The sequence below is a fragment of the Protopterus annectens genome, chromosome 2.part1 (genome assembly GCF_019279795.1).
Source record: "Protopterus annectens isolate FY-2018-M chromosome 2.part1, PAN1.0, whole genome shotgun sequence".
Classification (NCBI taxonomy): Eukaryota; Metazoa; Chordata; order Ceratodontiformes; family Protopteridae; genus Protopterus; species Protopterus annectens.
The window spans coordinates 1,021,959,684-1,021,979,552 of NC_056729.1; the positions used below are offsets into that span (position 1 = coordinate 1,021,959,684).

General features: G+C 47.2%; 1 protein-coding gene across 2 annotated transcripts in view; it reads right to left on the bottom strand.

The window, feature by feature from the left end:
• The window catches only part of LYAR (Ly1 antibody reactive), a 458,582-nt gene that overhangs the window by 358,636 nt on the left and 80,077 nt on the right, over positions 1–19,869 (bottom strand). For both annotated transcript variants that reach the window (XM_044062603.1, XM_044062604.1), the window contains exon 4: positions 13,913–14,020. In XM_044062603.1, coding sequence (XP_043918538.1) covers positions 13,913–14,020 — 108 coding nt within the window. The remainder of the gene's footprint in view (positions 1–13,912; positions 14,021–19,869) is intronic.

A 19,869-nucleotide genomic window follows, 5' to 3' on the forward strand; every position in this document is an offset into this window, starting at 1 on the left:
CCATGCCCGTGTGGTGATAAGGTCCACCAAGGGGTCTGCTGGCGGGGACACCCAGGAAGTAGATGGGCCCGTGCCAAAGGCCTCCAGGAACACAGACTCATCCGAAGGTTTTGGGGCTGACCAACCTCCCCTCTGGCGGAGGATCTCCATGATGTCTCTGAAGGAGACATCTTCGGGAGGTGACCTGGGGGAACCTTCTCCTTCATCTAAATCCGTGTCCGTAGTCAGGGACTCAGGGGAGTCCAAGTGCCTCCTTTTGCACTTGTGCTTACAGGGGCCCTCTTCAGTGGGACTCTCTGAAGAGGACTCATGAGCCGAGGGGGGGTTCCTCAAGGGGAATAGCCTGGGGCTCCTCTGGCATGGGTCGTCCTCAAGACAGGATGAAGGGAGTCATCGCCAAATCCAGTGGAGTCTGGATGGAATCCAAGGAGATGGGCTGAAGTCTCAATCCCTGGGAGACAACCCTCTCCACCACTTTGAATGCCAAAGGAGAGCGTACCTCCTTGGCACCCAGCAAGGAAGAAGCTCTCCCCGGGGCCGAAGCGAGGGTAGCCTGAGGTCCAAGGGAACGGTTCGGATCCGAAAAGGTCAGAGCTGAAGATGGATCCATTCCCTCTGGTCCGACTCCCTGTCTATGGCTCCGAGAGTTGCTCGGATCCGGATCCGAGGAACTCAAGGTAACAGCCGGAGTCGAGGTTGATGGAACCGTCAGAGCCGAGCTACCAGCTCCAAAGAGTCTCGGATCCAAGAACCCCGAAGCAGCCGCACGGATCGGGGAAGGAGAGATGGGGCGGATAAAGGGCATGAAGGTCCCCCCTCCACAGGGAGAGGGGCCTGGCAAGACTCCCATCTGTATTTGGGTCTGAATGAATCGCTGCATCATCCTGTCCATGTCCAAGTCCAACAGGCTCAGAGTCGATCGCGAAGAGGCGACCAACTCGGATATGGCTGTTCAGCGCAGTAAGGGTGAGGAAGGCCTCGGATCAGAAGACTCCAATGGCTCTGCCGAGAAACTGGGTGAGAGGAGCCTGGGAGAAGCTGGCCTCAAAGTCTTGGATGGTGGAGTAGGGAAAGATTCCCTGTCCGGGGACCACATGCAAGGCCTATCAATCTTCCTCACTTTATCCTCCTTGCGCCTTTCTCTGTCCTTTTCTTTTTCTCTCTCTCTTGCTTTATCTTTGTCTGCCCCAACAACAGAGCAAGTGAAAGGTTAAGTCCCTGTCTGAGTGGGTGGTTGGGCGGGAGGTACCTGAGACTGAGGCCATGGCAGAATCCAGCATAGAGGCAGGGAGAAGACCCTTGGCGACTAACTTGGCCTTCCTGTCCCTGAGGGCCCTCGGGTTAAAGCCTGCACAAATTGAACAATGTGTTGATAAATGGGGCACTCCCAAACATATTACACACAGAGCATGACCATCAGCTGGTGAGAGCTTATGGCCACACTGTGCATTTTTTGAAAAGAAACTTAGGCTGATCAGCCATAGTCTAACACTAAACCCCACTCCCTAAAGAGAGCACAACACACACTGAAGGGAAGGGAAGTGGGCCTAGAACTACTTTCAATAAAAACACTTTTTTTTTTTTTTTGAAGCTATACCAACAAACAGCGTACACTAAAGGGAGGAGGAAGGGAAAACTAACCACCACTTGCACACAAAAACAGAATTAACCTACTTATTTATCCCTGAAGCTCAGAGCAAAGGAAATCACAATGCTTACTATGGTGCGGCAAACGAGATCTGAGGGAAGATAGGAGATGGTGGTGTATTATGGGTAGGGGGAGGAGCTCAGAGCAGATGCTAGAAAAAAAGTTGTCGGCTCGGATCCGATATGGATCCGTATACCCACAGGTTGCAGATAAAATGAAGTTAACTACTTCAGATTGGATATTACCCAGTTGGACTTTCCTGATAAAGACAAATATGTGGCCAAGAGATGTAGGTCTTGCTTGGAGGCCAGGTCACACACTACCATGTCCTATCTGCACACAGGATAACAATGGGTACCCCACTGCTTGTTTATGGACTGCCACTACTCACACTGCACTTAGGTGCCACACTGTTTTGAATGCCCGAGGGTCTGTACCAGACAATTTTTACACTGATGTGTCTGCACAGTGTGGCAAGAGCCTTGACTTTCAAAGAAGGTGCATGCCCTGATTTCTAGTAACTCTTTAACGCTTTTTTCTTCCCAAAGAACCTTCTCTGCTTAAAATACTCTGCCCCTGATTTCTTTCTGGAGAATTATCACTGCTTGGAGGATTGATGTCTGATATAGCTACGTATCGATGGATAAACTGCAGACTTTCACTGTTTTCCTCAAATTCTTTTTATTTCCCAATAAGGGTGAGGCATATAGTTCTATATCCAGAGGGTAGCATAGTAACAGTTTCTTAAAATCCTCTGGTAGGGGATGAAATTTCAACCATGCTTTCCTGTAGCTGTCCCACTACCAAACTTCTACCAGTAGCATCACATCCTAATTTAACTGCATCTTTTCCACATTTAAAGCAGTTTGAGACGGCTTGTAAATTTTGATTCTTTCTATACTCTCTACAGGGATCCAATTAGCCACATGCTCAACACTGAAGATGTCGCAATGGTACTTCATCACATGGGTTTTGGCAATTAATACAAAGCTCTTGTAGCTACCAAAACCTTTTACAGCTTCACTGACTTCTACTCATACTGCATTCTTCATACTTTCTGAACTACCCTAAGCTGTAAAGTTCCTAATGATTGTTATCGGTGAATTAACTATTTAATTTATGCCTTTGGGAAAAAATCTCTATATAAAATCTATCTTTCTCGACTAGGTATACAAATACCTGCACAATGAGAAAAATCACATTCTATTAGCTATTTAAATGAAGAATTAACAAAATATTAGTTATTACTCCCCTTTTTTATCAGAGTGTACTCTCGTGGTCTAAATCCAAAACACTGATCAGTGTACCCTACTCTGGTAAAGAAATTCAAAAGAACCAAACAAATAATAATTCCAACAGTCATACTGGAAGATATGCAAACTCTCTTGCACAAATGATGCAATATCCTGCTTTTCCTCTCACAGAGGAGGGTACTCAGACCTACTGTTCACTTTGACCCCATAGCAGCATTAAGGAACACTACTTTAAAGGGCTGTCACGGAGTTCTTACACATGTATATCTGAATTTTCAACCATACTAAACTGTCCACCACCCCAACCCCCACGACAGGTGGGTGGGAATCAGGCTTCGGTGATCCACTTTCAAATGTATCCATAAACGTCCAGAGAACACAGGGTGCATGACTGGGTCTCTAAACAGGGGCAGACATCTGTAGCGTTAAGGTCAAGTTCTGCAACTGCAGGTATCTTTTTAGACTTATTCATGGCCAAGTCACTTGTTTCTTTCTGAAGACTCAGTTTCTTCTTTTTCACTACAGGAACTGAACAAAGGATATATGGCTTTTACTGGGGTTCTAACATTAAAGTAGGAGGTAGGGATCCTGTCCACTAAGGCAATATACTTGTAATGACATTATTCTGTTAAAATAACACAATGTTTCCATATATCTTTAAGCCTTCACCTAAACAAAACAGACAGACTGAAAATGATTGACTTTAGAAGTAAATGTCTCACTCGAACATCTGTTGGTAATCTATGTGCACATATGCAAACGAGTTCATGTAACTTTGTTAACTGGGTGAGGGGTACAATGGTACAAGAATCCTTTTCGGCCATGAACAGGACAGACCATCCAGTGCTAGTGAGTCAAACGACTGCAATAGCTCCCCCAGAAACAGCTGACTCCATCCAAAGAGTTTACTAGGAAAGTTTGGAATAGAAATATATTGCAAGGCCTTTCTTCTGTATTACACATAGTTATGGACAATATGGTATTGCCAATTCACCTACTATGTCCTTGGAATGTGGTAGGAAACTGGTGTACCCGCAGTAAATCCAAACAAACACAGGAAGGACAGGCAGACTCCACAAAGAAGGCACTGTTGCCACAAGACAAACCACAGAACTTCTTGATGTGAGGTGACAGTCCTACACACCGCCACTCTGAACCAAATAGCATAGGTAAAAATGCAATCAAATGATTACACTGTATAAATGCAGCTAAGCCAAGTGAAAAAAATGGTTACAGCAAAAAGACTGTAAAACTATAAAGGTCAAAAGGATAAAAAGTGTGTAGAAACTGCAAGAAAAGCGTAGCTGAATATACCTTTCTGCTATTAAATAAACACTAATTAAGGTTATTTAAGATCAGATGATGCTGACAGCCTAAGTGAAAACACCATATTTATTTGCTTTCATGTGTCTAGTTAGTTACATTTGTATTTCCCCTTTAGACAGTACAGTAGTTTCATTCAGAACTTCAGGAATTCTAATTTTCTTGAGGTCATGAGCATGGGTATTCCATGCTGTTGGTGGGAGCTTAGTAAAGGATCTCTTACCACCTTTTTAATAAATGGTAGTTTGATAAGAGCATGTTGAACCTTCTCTATGAACTGAGTGTAACGCAGGACAGCATGAGCGGTGTGGGATTTTAATGTAAATGAGTGTGTGTGAAAAATGGCCCTGGATGTAGATGGAGTTTCTGAAAAAGTTATAAAACAGTGTTCCCCTACTGCTTGATGAGGAGGCAACTTTGCATATTTAGTTTACAGTTGTCCACAGAGTATCTGCATAACATGAAAAGTTTAGTATTAATATGAAGAGGTAGTATTCAAACATGGGAAGGAACATTTGAATTCTGATGGCTCTACTTGCTTCCACTGTTAATAAATGTGAGCTTGTACATAAATTTAAACTGAGAAAAGATTATGTCAGCTCCTGATTTCCATGAGGAATAAATGCTAATTGCTGATTAAAAAGCAAACTAAGACATGTTTGCTAATGAAATTAGAGTACCTTGTAGGTATTTTACTCCTAATGGGTTACAAGACCGCTTTAGGTAATTTGCTAAATAAATATTACCCAGTGGAAAAAATGATCATGCATAGCACACAGGAAAAAACAAAATCAGCAATTTTCAAAATGCAGCTACAAAATCAGGCAGAAACCGCCTAAAGAACAGAATGCAGTTTTCTTGATAGCCTTTCCAAAGGATGTCCTACCCCTAAACCATAGGCCCAGCCTGCAGTGCATAGTAAAGAATGCACCAGTTAAAAATAGATATACACATACAAACAGTGGGACAGAAAAAGCATATATTATGTTACATTCATTGAAGGCAGAAGACAATAGCCTATTTACTACATACTTAACCACCTTAATGCTCTACCCCCTCTCCATTTCCACCCTTATTACTGCCTTAGCATTCTACCTTCTCTCCATTTCCACCTTACCCTTTTTACACTTGTCTCAAACGCTCTTTACAGGTTCATAGGTAGGTACAAGGCTATTTGCCCAAGGGCATTTATAAGCCTAGCCAGAGTGTGCCGGCTTTCGCCGCCCCACTGATTAACTGATCCTCTGTCAAGCAGAGCCAATGAAATGATCCCAGGGGTGTATTTTCTGTTACCCATCCACTTGCCAAGGTTTCTCTTGAAAAGTGTTAATGAGGGGCTCTGCCCAATGTAGTTTGGAATTTTGTTCCAAAGCATGGGGAGTCTCTGTGATAGGAATCTATCCCTCCAGCATGTTCTATTTATTGTTGTGGTGAGGTTTAGCTCACTAGAGAACGTGGCTCGCACTGACTTGGATTTCTTTAGGTGGAGCATGTCCATCAATTCTGAGTTGGACATGGCTTTCTAAGTCAGGCAGAGATCACCTCTGAGTAAGCGATATGCCACAGAGTACAGCTGGAGTTTTTTCAGTTGGGCTGCACAGGACATATGTTTGAGGCCAGTAATCCTCTTGGTGAGGTACTTTTTTGGTCTTTCCAGCTGTTGGAAGTGTCTTGTGAGATACATCCCAAATGGGGCATTGTACTCTATGATGGGTCTGATGAGTGACGAGTAGAAGGGCACTATAATCTATGCTATGTACATAACTTCTAACCTGCTCTACCTCATCCCTGCAGATCTAACCACCCAAGGGAATACCCTGGAGGCTACCTCGGTCTTATGCGCCATCATGAAAGGATATACTGGATGGGAGCTCTATGGTGATGTTTCACCCCGATAATCCTGCTCAACTTATCATGAGTCTGATAAATGTATGAGATCTGAAGTGCCATATTCATTAATAAATATCATCCAGAGGAATCCTAGCCTTGGAAGGCTGGGAGGGTAGAAAGGCTCCGGTTGAATGATGAATAATCCAACCTCAAAAGGGCCTTCCTGAGCGGTGCAAGCCAAATTTGAGTGAGAAATAATCCAGCGACAAAGAAACTTGTTGAAGGAATCTGCCCAAATGAATGACCGGCAAAACAAATAAACCTGCTGTCGGAAATACTATGACCAGCTGTCCTGTACACCCTGTAATGCAGTTTCCTCAACTTTTCTAGTGAAAGTAGAGAAAATTCACCTTTTAATCATAATTAGGAAGAAACAGGCTGGTTAATAGATTGATTGATGAATCTTGGTCAGAAGCCGCATTTTAGGTTCGCTGGACGGGTGACCAGCTGTCCTGACAGCTGTCCGATAAAACCACAAGGGGAACATCTAGGGATAAAGCTTGAAATTCAGATTTAGCTTGAGCTGATGTTTTGGTTACCAAAAGATTGTTTGATAAGAAAAGGGTTTTTGTCCAGGAAGCGATCAAAGAAGGAGGGGAGCGGTCATAGGTGTAGGCTGAGAGAAAGGTCCCAAGGAGGAAGGTTTTGCTGAATAAGAAAGAGAAGAAAAGGCTTGGCTTTTAAGATAGGTGATGTTTGGCTTGGCTGATGAGGATTGGACTCTTGACCACCGTGTGAAGCCCGAATTGGCCCCGGTCAGAACTTTGACCCAAGAACTGCTGGAAAGGAGGAAAAGAGAGAGAGAAGGAAAATCTGAGACTACGGGGAGAGGAACCGTGGAAGGATGAGAAGTTGCTTGACTTCTTGACCAGAAAACGCTGGCATTTGCTTCGGCCAGTTTCATTATGGCTGTCGACGAGTTGCCACCACGGAGTCCCCCTCAAGGGTGAAGAAGAGAGAGTCCGCCCATCAGCACTAGTTGGAGCAGTTTCAATAAGGTCATCTAGGCCTTGTCCAGGTTCGGGAGGAAGAATGCTAACCTCCATGGATAAGAGATCCGATGAGGGATCCAAAAAGAGGAACCGTGAAAAAAATAGCCTTAGGGAATCAAAACCAGGGGAGTCGCCAAAGTGTGGCTGGATGAGAATGAAGGTCAGCTTCACCCTTGAGGCTTGATGGAGGGGCAGCATCAGAGGCAAGCCAAGATAGGCATACAGAAGACCGTACGCTACGTGAGGATTCTGCGAGTGTGGAAACCCATCTGGAGGTAGAGGAGCCAAGAACCATGAGAGCGCATCAAGGAGGAGAGGCAAAAGATCGTGATATGGGAGTTAGAACACCGCGTGGGCAGGGCTGGGAGGATGAGCACAAGACAGAGGTATAGCAGCATGCAGAGGATGGTCTTGGGGAGCTACCTCGAGGGTACAGCTGGACTGAAAACTGCAGCGCTGCTATTTCGGGAGAGGCAGAGATTTCGAAGGAGTTCTAAATCCTCATGGCCTCGTTCCGCTACTTGTAAGACCTGAGAGACCACTGCTTGGGGGTGTACCATGATTGAGACATATACCGGACTGGAATTCCAATTGTTCCCAAGGGAAGAAAAGAGTGAATGAAAGGTTCATTGGGTGAGATTGCTCTCATCTCAACTCTCATGATATGCAGTAAGTTGGACTAATCGGCTGTTCCGGCCTTGACTGTCCGTGCGCGAAGTGCCCCCACCACGCTCATGGGCGCCCGTATCAGAACTGTGGAAAATAGGGGCGTTGTGCAATGGGCGACCTCGCCACCGATCCGGGGAGGAGCCACAACAAGAGGGACCGCTGCACTGCTTGCTGACGCTATGGGATGATACCCCCACCCGCAAGGTAAGACCACTGTGTAGGGAGGGGTCTGTAGTGGAGAAGGACATGCCTGGCAAGAGGAAGAAGAGGACCCTACTGGGGCTTTGTTATGACTCCGTGAGCCTCAGGGACCAACTGGAAGATGGCAGAACAGCTGGAGAGAAGATGGGGAGAGCTTGGACGCGCAGATTCAGATGCAGATCCCCTGTAGATAGCAGCTTGAACTGAGCAAGACCAGAAGAGAGTAAAGCGAATCTAAGAGTCACTAGCCGGGTGCCATTGACTCTGACTGGAATTATTGGAATGCCCCAAGGTGCCCGCACAAGGAGGAGAAAGGAGTCTCGCCACGAGAGAATCAGAACTCGTAAAAAAGGGACCCAGTGTCTGGCCCCTATGAAGACTAAGACCTGAGTGGGCCTCTAGTTGGGCCGGGCTATGCCTGCACTGGGCCCAGCCCTTTGGTAAGGACCCTGGGGGCTCAGTGAGAAAAAGGTCAGAGTTGAGGTGAGGCCAGTCGGCTCCCAGCCGGAAAGGAGAAACCTCCTGAGCTTCTGTCGCCTAGATCTGGTAGTACGCCCTTAGTGGCTAGGGGCTGGCTAACTAAAGGGAAGGACAGGAACTTGGGAGAATAGATTGTAGAGTGAGAGTTCGAATTTGGGCGAGGGGACCGTGGATTGGAGGGTAGAGAGGATGAGATCTTGGTGGCAGTTCCCCCTGCCTTTCTCCACAGAAGGGGGCCTGGAGGATTGTAGAGTGACCATTCGGAATTTAAGAACGTGGCTGGATCAGATCCTTTTCTGGTCTAGGGGGCCACTGTGTTCAGTTCTTTTTTGATTTAAAGGTGGAAAGTGAAGGAAAGCATCTTTGGGTCCTGATGGATGGGCTGGATGATATCCCCTGGATATGATTTGGGAGATGGCAGCGTTCGATGCCTCCCTTGGCCATGCCGCCAGGGGTGCCCCGGTAACTGGAGGACCGCCCAGAGGAGTAGAGCAGCGCGGGTGAGAGAACGTAGCCGCTGCGCTGGCCGCTCACTCCAAGGTTCTGCTGACCCGCCTTGGAGTGCCCTGAAGTCCCCGAGCTCCTCCTTGTCCTCCTCCTCTGCCACAGAAGGACTGGTTGTCCGGAGCAGGCTGGGATTGCTGCTCTGCTCCGAACCAGCTGGGGCCTGACCCTTTCCTCCTCCTTTTCCTCTGGGCCTCTAAGTTGGTTCCTGGATTCCTACTGGGACCAGCTCTCCTCGCTCCTCTCTGGGTCACATCTGTCATGAATCAAAGGGCAAAGTAACAGAGCAGGGTGCAGAAGCCCAGAACACTTTGAAGAGCCAGTCCCAACAGAGGAGGGAGCTAGGCCTGACGCTTAGCCTGACGGTCTTGCCAAACAGGCTGAGAACTAGCGGCCGCAGAGTATGGACGCGTGAGCCGATCAGAGTATTCCTTGTGGAGGTAGCTTAGAGTGGCCCTGGCATTGGGATCCCAGAGCTCTGTCAGCGGCGCCCTCCGAGGCAGGGAGGTAGCAGCATCTCTTATCAAGGTCTTAGAGCATCCTAATGTGGTAGGTGCTAGCGTCCTCAGCTTCACCTAAAAGCCCATTCCACTGAACATCCGCTTCCCTCCGTGGTGTCGAAATAGACTTCCTGACCCAGTTCAGCCCTCACCGAAGACTCCGAGATGCTAGTTCTCACATCCACTGGCTGCCTGCAACATATCTCTTGGAGGCCTTTACTCCTGATGGGTCCTGCCAGGGTTCCCCTTCCGCGGTTTTGTCAGGTCTTTGGCCCTTGTGGTACTCCAGGTCCGTCCACTTTCCAAGGCGGGCTAAGTAATAAGGTCCACTCAGGGGTGGCTTGGTAGGGTCCACCTACTTCTTAGACGGGCTGGTGGTAAGGAGGTCCAGGGGGGGGGACTGGGGTACAGGAAGACTTGTTCGGGACCACTTTGAATCCCTGGAGCAACCACGGTAGGTCCGAGGGGACTTTAATCCTCGACATTTCTTGGAGAGACTTCCCTTGACATGTTCCCGGTGGTTCTCAGTGAGAGACCAGTGGGATCGCGCCTCCTTTAGATCCGTGTCCTCAAGGAGCCTCCCTGGGGGCCTGCAGAAGAGTCTTCTAGGTATGCCACGGGCTCCAGGGGGGGGAGGGGGCAGTCCTCGGCTGTCCCAGGGCCGGATGGTGAGCAGGGGGGGGCACAGAAGGGAGGCCCACCACAGAGGCCTGTGGGCGGGGCACAAGACTGGGGAGAGGGAGACCACCCAGCCATGATCGGGCTCGCCAATCGCGGCTCAGGAGGCCCACAAGGATCCTCGGTCCGGCGAGTGGGATCGGAAGAGTGCACTCGGATCCCCGGACAGTGCGCGGCGAGTGAGGACAGACTAAGGAGACACATCCCCCGATCCACAGGCACCACAGGCTCAAGGGGCGGTCCGACGGGATCAGGGTCCGGTCGATCCTGTCACGAGTTCCGAGATCGCCCACCTCCTGATCCCGCTGCTCGCTCGGATGCTACTACTCCCGGAAGCGGTCGGAGCGAGAGCTGGTCGCTTGCTCAGCTGCTGGGCTCCTCCCGGAGGGGGAGGCAAAGTTGCTTGATAGCATCTGGGCCTGATGAACCTCCGAAGCATCTCGGAAGGATCAGGATCCGAATCTCTATGGGTGGTCGGTCGACCAGGCAGCCCGAGGTAGGCTGGTAGCCTACGCCTAGACGATAGCCTCGCCGGAGATCGGGCCTCCTCGAAGACTCAGTCTCCGTGGCCTCAGGAGGTGGGGGGAGCCGGCCTCCTGGAGACTGCCTACGGGTGAGAGCCGCTCCTCAGAAGGCGGGGAGGAGACCCGGCTTGGCCGGCGCTGGGAGAACTCTCAGCTCCCAGGCTTAGAGTATCCCTCTCCCTCTGAAGCGGCTCAAAGCATCCTCCTGCTCCAGGGGGGGCTACAGGGGGAACAGCTGAGGCCGCAGGAGTCTGTCAGGAGCAGGAGGGGAGGTCCAGTCCGCGGAGCAAAGACCCGCCAGGACCAGACCAGTCCCAAAGACCCGCTCCCTCCAGTCAATTTGGGGCCTGCACAAAATGGAACAACCAGAAAACCAGTGGTGCTCAACAAGAAGATGAGACATCGACACACCGAGTGTGGCCATGAGAGCTTAGAGGCCACACTGAGCGGTGGGGAAACTTAGACTTAGGCCGGTTAGCCATAGTCAAACTTCCTGCTTCAGTAAGTTGCAACTTAACAAAAAACTAAAACAAAGTACACACACCTCACACACACACCTCCAAGGGCCGTGCAGACCAGGAGGGAATAAAAAAATAAAAATAAATTAAAAAAAAAACTAAAAACAAAAAATAATAAACAACAAACACACACACAACACAAAAAAAGAAAAAAAAAAAAAATTTAAAAAATTTACAAGAAAAATAATACCAAAGGCTAAGATAGCTGATCCACATCCACCAGTGCCCAACAACATCTGGGGGGGGTGGGGAGTAGAACAGGGGCAGGGCATTATGGGGAGGAGAGGAGAAGCTTGGATCCATAGCTGGAAACTATGCCGGTTCGGATCCGATATCGGATCCATAACCCACAGGTTGCAGACAAATGAATATCCTACTTCAGATCCTCTATTTCTAGATGCGAACGCTTTAGTAATTAAATGGGCCACATAAAAAAATTTTCTAACTACTTTGGCAATATGACTGTCAAAGGAGAGATTACTATCTACCTGGGTCCCCAGATCTCTTATTACCGCTTCTGTATTAAGGGGGCTGCCACTATGTGGCAATTCGTGGATGTTTTGTTTTTCCCAAACGGGATAACCATGCATTTTTTGGCATTTAGCTTGAGGCCATGACTTTGACATCAGGTGGCAGTCTCAGTAAGGCCCTTTTGGAGGATGTCCGTGTCAGCCGGAGAGTCAATTATGGCTCCCAGTTTGCAGTCATCGGCGAACTTGGTTAGCCACAGGCCTCCTGTGTTTGCCTGTACTTCTAAGTATATGCCGAACAGTAGGGGTCCCAGGACCGAGCCTTGTGGGACACCACTTGTGATTGGTTTAGAGTCGGACCTGGAGCCCACTATTGTTAACGTGTGAGTTCTGTCCGTAAGCCAGTTAACAACCTATCTCATGATTTAGGGGTTTATGTTCAGGCTGGTGAGTTTTTCTGTAATACCAGAGTGGGTAATGGTGTCGAAAGCCTTGGCGAGGTCAAGGTAGGCTGTGTGAACCACCTTTTCCTCATCTATGGCCTTGGTGACTGTCTCAAAGAAGTCAACCAGGTTTAGTAGGCATGATCTGCCCTTAAAGCCGAACTGGGTCAGGTCAAGTGTTTGGAGGTTCCCAATGTCTTTGTTAAGGAGTTCCATGATAATGCGCTCCACAGCCTTGCAGAACAGGCTAGTCAGGCTTATGGGACGATAGTTACCAGGGTCAGTTGTGGCCCCTCCTTTGTGGAGTGGAATAACCATTGCTGTGCGCCATTCTATTGGCACGTAGCCTGTGGACAGGCTGAGGTTGAACATCGTGTTTAGGTGAGGGGTTAATTTGTTCTGTAGTTCGTGCAAGATGCAGCCTGGGACACCATCTGGCCCCATTGTTTTTGGCTTTTGAAAGGGCTGTTTTCACCTGTGCTTCTGTGATTTGTGGGCCATTTTGGGGGTGAAGTTTGCACTGAATCTGCCAGGATGTTGGCAATATCAGTAGGTTCAGTATATTTTGTGCTATTCTGCACTCAGAGGAGTCCCTCTCCACCACCTACTCTAGTAATCAATTCCATGGGTCCACAGCCCTCTCTGTGGGGGGGACGGGGACAAAAAAAAAAAAAAAACAACTTTCGGTGATGCAGGAAGTAGAGGAAGTAGTTATTCCTTACGCTCTGATGCTTGTTGCACCTTCACCCCCCCCTGTCCTTCCTGTTCAGAATGACCCCTTTCATCTCCCTCACAGGATCCTGTCCACAAATATCATGCCTCCTTCCTTCTGGTCTCAACTGAAAAAAGCTTTACCTTGTCCAGCCTCTAGTCATGTCACTTTCCCTCAATCACACAAATTTTCCTGGTAGCTTTCCACTAAATTCCTACTAGCAGCCTTAAAAAAGAGCAGAACAGCAGAGTGTTGTTGTTTGTCTTTTAGCTTTTCCCGGTTAGGGATCGCCACAGTGGAACTCCAGTCCGCTAATGATTGGCAGTTGTTTTTTATGGGGTCGAGTTGCCAGCCCAACCTTCAACGAAGGCACGTCCATTCAACGCATGTCTTTCGAACACCCACTCCACCGCGGGAGGACATGCAGACTCCACACAGAAGGCACTCCCAGCAGAGTTTAAATCATGAAAACTGCAGTGAAACCAAAACCAACCCCTCTGTAACTGTCAGGATTTGAATCGGTGTGACAAGACCAAATGGATTTCTAGTCCACTGCCTTAAGCACGTAGCCATGACTACAGCCTGTAGCCACCACTCTAATCTGCCAGGAAAGTGATCATACTGGCAACGTGACAAAGGAGACCACTGATACCAGTGGCAAAAAACACTGAAGATGCCACTGGTGACACAGTCCTGTTACTGTTGGACTTCTGGCAATGAAATGAAAGGTAACAATGTGCCTAATAGAGATGCTCGACTGCTTTCAAGATCTAGACAGAAGACTCATTTACTTGTGGCTAAATGTCATACATCTTAAAAATGCTTTTATGACCACTTCAGCTTTAAATCATACAGTACATTAAATCACATTATTTATTCTCTACTCAAAATGCCCACGCATGCATTCATCCCTATAAATACCATTCGTACAAAGATACTCTCAACATTTACACAAATGTCATTCACAGTCTATAAAACCCAAGATTGTACTTATTCAGAAGTACAGGTGCTCAACATCAAAATCCAGACACTAATAAATCTGGAACAACTTCAGGGCCTTTAGATTTTCAGCAGATTAACACTGCATATCTTTCTAAGGTAACCTACCTGAAACTTTGCTTTCTTCCTTGGTATGTTATCATAAAACTCTATCTGTTTTAAGATGCTGCGCACTTTTGGATTTACATTTTGTTTGTTGATTGCTTCATGAACTTTCTGTGGAAAAAATATAACTTATGATTAAATAGTACTATTTAGGATAATGAAAATGATTCTCAATTATGCAACTTACTGGTATAAAAAAAGATATACAGTATGATATTCGGGAACAGTTGTCTGTAACGGATGGAATAATGTTAAATGGGTACATATTTTGTTTTCTCCATCTCATCATTTTAAAGATGTTATTCTCCAATGTTTAGGATGTGTGCACACACAATTCTTTTCCCAGGCACAGTACCTCAGCACCAGGGCTACGTGCCTTAAAAATCATTCTTTCTTTCTTACCCTTGCATGTCATTGGTGACTGGATATAAAAGAAATCATACTAACTGAAAAACTGCAAAACTATAAAGCTTACCTTTCAGAAAGGCCTAACATTAGTCTAAGCAAGGGTGACTGAGGAAAGTATTAAGAACATACTGGAGATTTCCCACTTGAAAAATGAATTGTATAGGATTTGCATATCTGTTACAATTTTAAGATGTACCATATGGACAGAATCAAGAGCAGCTTCAAGAGAGCCTAAAAAAGAGAAAAGGCACTTTCTTATCAGACTTCACAAAAGATACCCTACATATGAAGCAGAGGTCCAAACTACAATACATGGCAAGAATGCAACGATGACCAGATGGCTGAAAAATGACATTTTTATGAATATGTCCATGGCAGATGTGCATTAGAAAGTAGCAAACAGTTAGTTATGTACTCACCATAACGATCGATGTATGTGGTCCATCTCGCCTACATTCCTTATTCACGGGTTCGGAGCCGAGAATCGGCTCCGACTCGGCCAAATTTCTCTAGCACAAAGTCTCTAATTGGCTGGGCTAACCCGGGATCCCAGGATGCACCTAGCCCTAGCCCCAGATCTTGTTTGCAATCATGACACTCATAACCCATACTCGATAAACACCGGAAGAAATTCCAGACAGATAAGGGAATCAAATCACTGACCTTGAAAGGTCCACAGAGCCAATATTCTTCCAAATCCTCTAGGAAGGGGGCAGGTGGGAGGGTACGTAGGAATATAGGTGAGATGGACCACATACATCGATCATTATGGTGAGTACATAACTAACTGATGTTATGTGGTCCTGTCTCGCCTACATTCCTTACTCATGGGACAGCGTCCCCAGCACCTCTATCCTGGGAGGCTCATAAGAAGATACTCCTGAGAACCGTGGAACCAAAGGAAGCCCGGCCCCTAGAAGCCACATCCAGCTTGTAATGAGTAATGAAAGTGTTGGGAGAAGCCCAAGTGGCCGCAGCACAAATATCATCCAAGGAAAGCCTAGCATGGAAAGCTACTGATGTAGACATAGCCCTGGTAGAATGAGCCTTGACGGGAAAGGGTAAAGTTCTGTCTGCTGATGAATAGATGAATGAAATAATCTTTGATCCATTTAGAAATTGTGCACTTGGAAATAGGACAACCTGCTCTGTTCTCTGAAAAGGACACAACCAGTTATCAGATTTCCTAACATGCTTAGTCCTATATAAATAAAATCTCAGTTGTCTGTGCACATCCAACTGATGAAACCTGAACTCTGCTTTATTGGGAAAGTTCGGAAAAAACACTGGTAGCTCAACAGATTGATGGAGATTGACAGTGGATGACACCTTCGGAAGGAAGGACGGGTTAAGCCTCAGGGAAACTCTGTCCTTATGAAAGATCAAATACGGAGGTTTAATGGACAAGGCTTGAAGTTCTGATAGCCATTGGCCATCAGAAAAGCAGGCTTCCAAGATAAGAATTTTAAATTGCAAGTCCATATAGATTTCATCATAGATCTCATTACTCATCCCCTCATCAGGCCCATCATTGAGTCCAATGCCCTTTTTGGGATGTATGGGATTTACCTTACCAGACACCTGCAGCAACCAAAAAGCCCCCCACACCAAGAGGATCAAACCAAAATCAAGTCAAGATGCCAGATGCCAAAGAAACAAAAAAGAAACTCCAGCTTCTACTGGTATGCAAGAAGTCATACCGCCCTGTCAATGCCGATCTGTGTAAAGCCATGGTCCAACCGGAATTTAATGGAGTTAAATCCAATCAGAACTCCATCCCACTACAAAGCCGAGTACCGAGAGAATGCACCTTCAGCACTAAAATAAATAAGGGAGGACAGATTCATAAGAGAAGGCTCACTCATCCTGGAAAAAAAATCTTGTCCAGTCCAGGCAGTCCCCTCATCCTCTCTGACTCTCATCAAGAGGAATCTTGATGAGAGGATGGGAGAGAGGATTCACCGGTTTACTGTCAACTGGTGTCAAGAGCTGTTAGATACTAACTCTAAAAAGGGCATAGCAAAATAAATTTAAAATGGGTGGCGAAAGCCAAACACACATTACATCTAATTATAAATGCCCTAGGGCAGATAGCCTAGTATGAACCTATGAACCTAAGTGGCAGCCGGTTCAAAGGGTGGTGACGTAATAGCTTGTAGCACAAGGTTCAAGTCCCATGGCAGTACAGGTTCAGAAACTGGGGGATGAAGTAACCAAGCACCTTTTAGAAAGGCTTTACAGAGTTTGTGGCCCATAGGAGAGGGCTCATAAGATGTGTGAAAATTGGAAATTGCAGCCAACTGTACTTTAATGGTAGCGGGCGCGGAGCCCTGACAGAACAACATGGCTAAAAAATCTAAGACCGACGAAATAGGGGCTGTGAAGGGGTCCAAACCTTGGGCCTGAGCCCAAATGGAGAATCTCCTCCATTTGCTGTAATAAATCTTCCTGGTGGAAGACTTATGAGAAGACAAGATGTGCACCACTTCAGGTGAAAAGGAATGTCGCCTGACTAGCGACGGAAGTGGAGCAGCCAGGCTGTCAACCTGAGAGTTCGCAGGGATGGGCGAAGTTGTCCTGACATGTGAATCAGGAGGTCCAGCACTGGGTCCAGAGTCCACGGACAGTCCAGTGCGTACCGTTGAAGAAAAGGGAACCATACGTGTCGAGGCCAGTGTAGAGCAATAAGGATCATCCTGCTTCCCAAGGATATGGCTTTCTGTATCACTCTTGGTAACAGAGGAAATGGAGGGAAAGCGTAGACCAGACCGGGGGGCCAATCGTGAGCTAGAGCATCCCTGGGTGATTCCCCCTGTGGGAGGATCAGAGTGAAGTAGTTGCTGCATTTGGCATTGAGGGGGCTGGTGAAGAGATCGTAGCAAGCTGACCCCACCTTTTGAAGATCTGAACCGCCACTCGGTTGTTCAGGGACCACTCGTGAGGCATCAGAATAGCTCTGCTTAGCCTGTCTGCTATCACGTTGGACTTCCCTGGAATGTGCATTGCCACTAGAAACCACTGGGAAGACACTGCCCACTGTCACACTCGCATGGCCTCTCTGCAGAGGGGATAAGATTTGGTTCCCCCCTGCTTGTTCAGGTACCACACTACGGACATGTTGTCCGAGTGAATTGCAATCATTCCCAGAGGGAGAGAGTCCTGGAGTGCTCGCAACGCCAGAAACACCACTCTCATCTCCAGAACATTGATGTGCAAGTGTACCTCGTGATCTTGCCAGGTGCCTTGGACCGTTCTGCCTAGATAATGCCCCCACCCCACCTGGGAGGTGTCCGTGGTCACCGTGGCCACTGGAGACATAGGAACCAAGCTCCTTCCTCTGTCCAGATTGGAGGAGCGTAGCCACCAGAGGAGGTCCTGTTTGCATCACTCCGTGAGAAGTATCAAGTGGGAAAGAGGAAGCTTTTGAAAGGACTACTGAACCAACAGGAGCCACTGTAGGATCCGCATGTGTAACCTGGCCAGAGGTACCAGCATGATGGTGAAGGCCATGGATCCCAAGAGCTGAAGAAAGTACAGTTTTGTACCTACCATAAATGTAGATGTTCGAGTGCTAATACAGCTGCAGTCATAACAGATGGGTTCTCCTGCCGTCAGGCGGGTCCCCGGTCGGCCGAATTCCAAAGTCTAGGTCCGGCGTCGGTTGTCGTCGCTTCTTCCCTGACGTCAGTGCGACAGGGGTATAAAAAAACCAGCCGACGCCATTTTCTTCAGTTTTTCTTGCCCCAGATGTCAGGTGCCCCCAGAAGGAAGGCAATGCATAAAATTATGTAATAAAGCAATGCAATATAATCAAAATACAGTAAAGCAATGCAATATAATCAAAATACAGTAGTTGAAAGCAAATACACCATAAATGAATACCCCAATCAGGTTGTGTGAGGAGGTGTTAGCCAATAGGCCTGTCCCAAGAGGGGAAGGAGGGAGGGAAACCTGGACTGCAGCTGTATTAGCACTCGAACATCTACATTTATGGTAGGTACAAAACTGTACTATGTTCATCGTGCATACAGCTGCAGTCATAACAGATGGGTAGAATCCCAAAGCTAAGAAAGGGGTGGTAGGCACTAGGTGGAACTGGGAGGAACCAGGATGCCCTGCAAGACTGCAGTGGCAAAGCCTGCTCTAGTTTTGGAGTATAATGGTAGGTGGTAGTGCTTGGAGAAGGTATGCACAGAACTCCAAGTGGCTGCTTCCAAGATATCTTTGGTAGGAACTCCTCTGAGGAAAGCTGCCGAGGTAGCTGTGGCCCTTGTGGAGTGAGATCTGATGCCTGCAGGTACAGTTTTTCCATGAAAAGAGTAACAAAAGCGTATGCAGTGGGCTATCCATTTTGAGATTGTCTGTTTGGAAACTGGCTTCTCTTGAGCTCCTATAGCATAGGACACAAAGAGCTGTTCTGTTTTTCTGAAAGGCTTTGTTCTGTCCAAATAATAACGCAGCTGTCTGTGGATGTCCAAGGAATGTAGTAGTCTCTCCCCTTTGTTTTGAGGATTAGGGTAAAAGGTAGGTAAGTGGATAGCCTGATTCAAAGCTACCCTGGATACCACCTTTGGCATAAAGGACGGGTTGGTTCGTAAAGAAACTCTGTCCTGATGGAAGATAAAAGGCTACACAGTCATGAGGGCTTGTAGTTCCGATACCCTGCGAGCTGAGGTGATAGCCAGAAGGAAAGCGGTCTTCCAGGACAAATATTGCAAATCTGTTGAGGCAGCTGGCTCAAAAGGAGGCAAGGTCAGCTTTTCTAGAATGCAATTGAGGTCCCAAGCAGGTATTGGTTGTTTCCTTGGGGGTTTTATATTCTTAGCTTCTCTGAGGAACTGTCTTAAGAGGTGGGTGAGAGAATAAAGGTGGATCAGTGTTGTATTCTGCAGAAATGGCTGAGGCATGGATTTTGATGGAGGAAAATGAAAGTCCACTGCTTAGCAACTCAGCTAGATACTGTAATATTTGAGGTAAATTCAGTTTTCCAGGATTCTGGCCCTTTTTCTCATTCCAGGCACAAAACCGTTTCCATTTTGCGGAGTAAGCTTTTCTAGTAGACGGCCTTCTGGCCTCCAAAATGACATCCTGCACCTCCTTGGAGAGTAGGGTCTGTTGTGATGTTAAGGAATCTTCCATGCGGCCAGATTGAGTGTTTTCAGCTGACTGTGAAGAGTTTTGAAGCTGTGTTGAGTCAGAAGAAGAGGCATTAGAGGTAGGGTCCATGGTGGGGAATGCGTCAGGCTCCTCAGGAGTGGGTACCAGTGCTGTCTTGGCCAATCTGGAGCAATGAGAATCATCTTTGGTCTGTCTGCTCTGGTTTTTAATAGAACTTTGGGCAGCAGAGGAAGAGGTGGAAAGGCACAAACTGTCATTGTTGTCCAACTGAAAGAGAGAGTGTCCACTCTCCAGGCCTGTGGATGAAAAGTCCTTGAGCAGAATTTTGTCAATTGGTGATTTTTGTGGGAGGCAAAGAGATCTATGTTTGGCCTTCCCCATGCTTGTATTATCTCTGTAAAAACTTGAGGATGCAACTTCCATTCGTGCTTAGG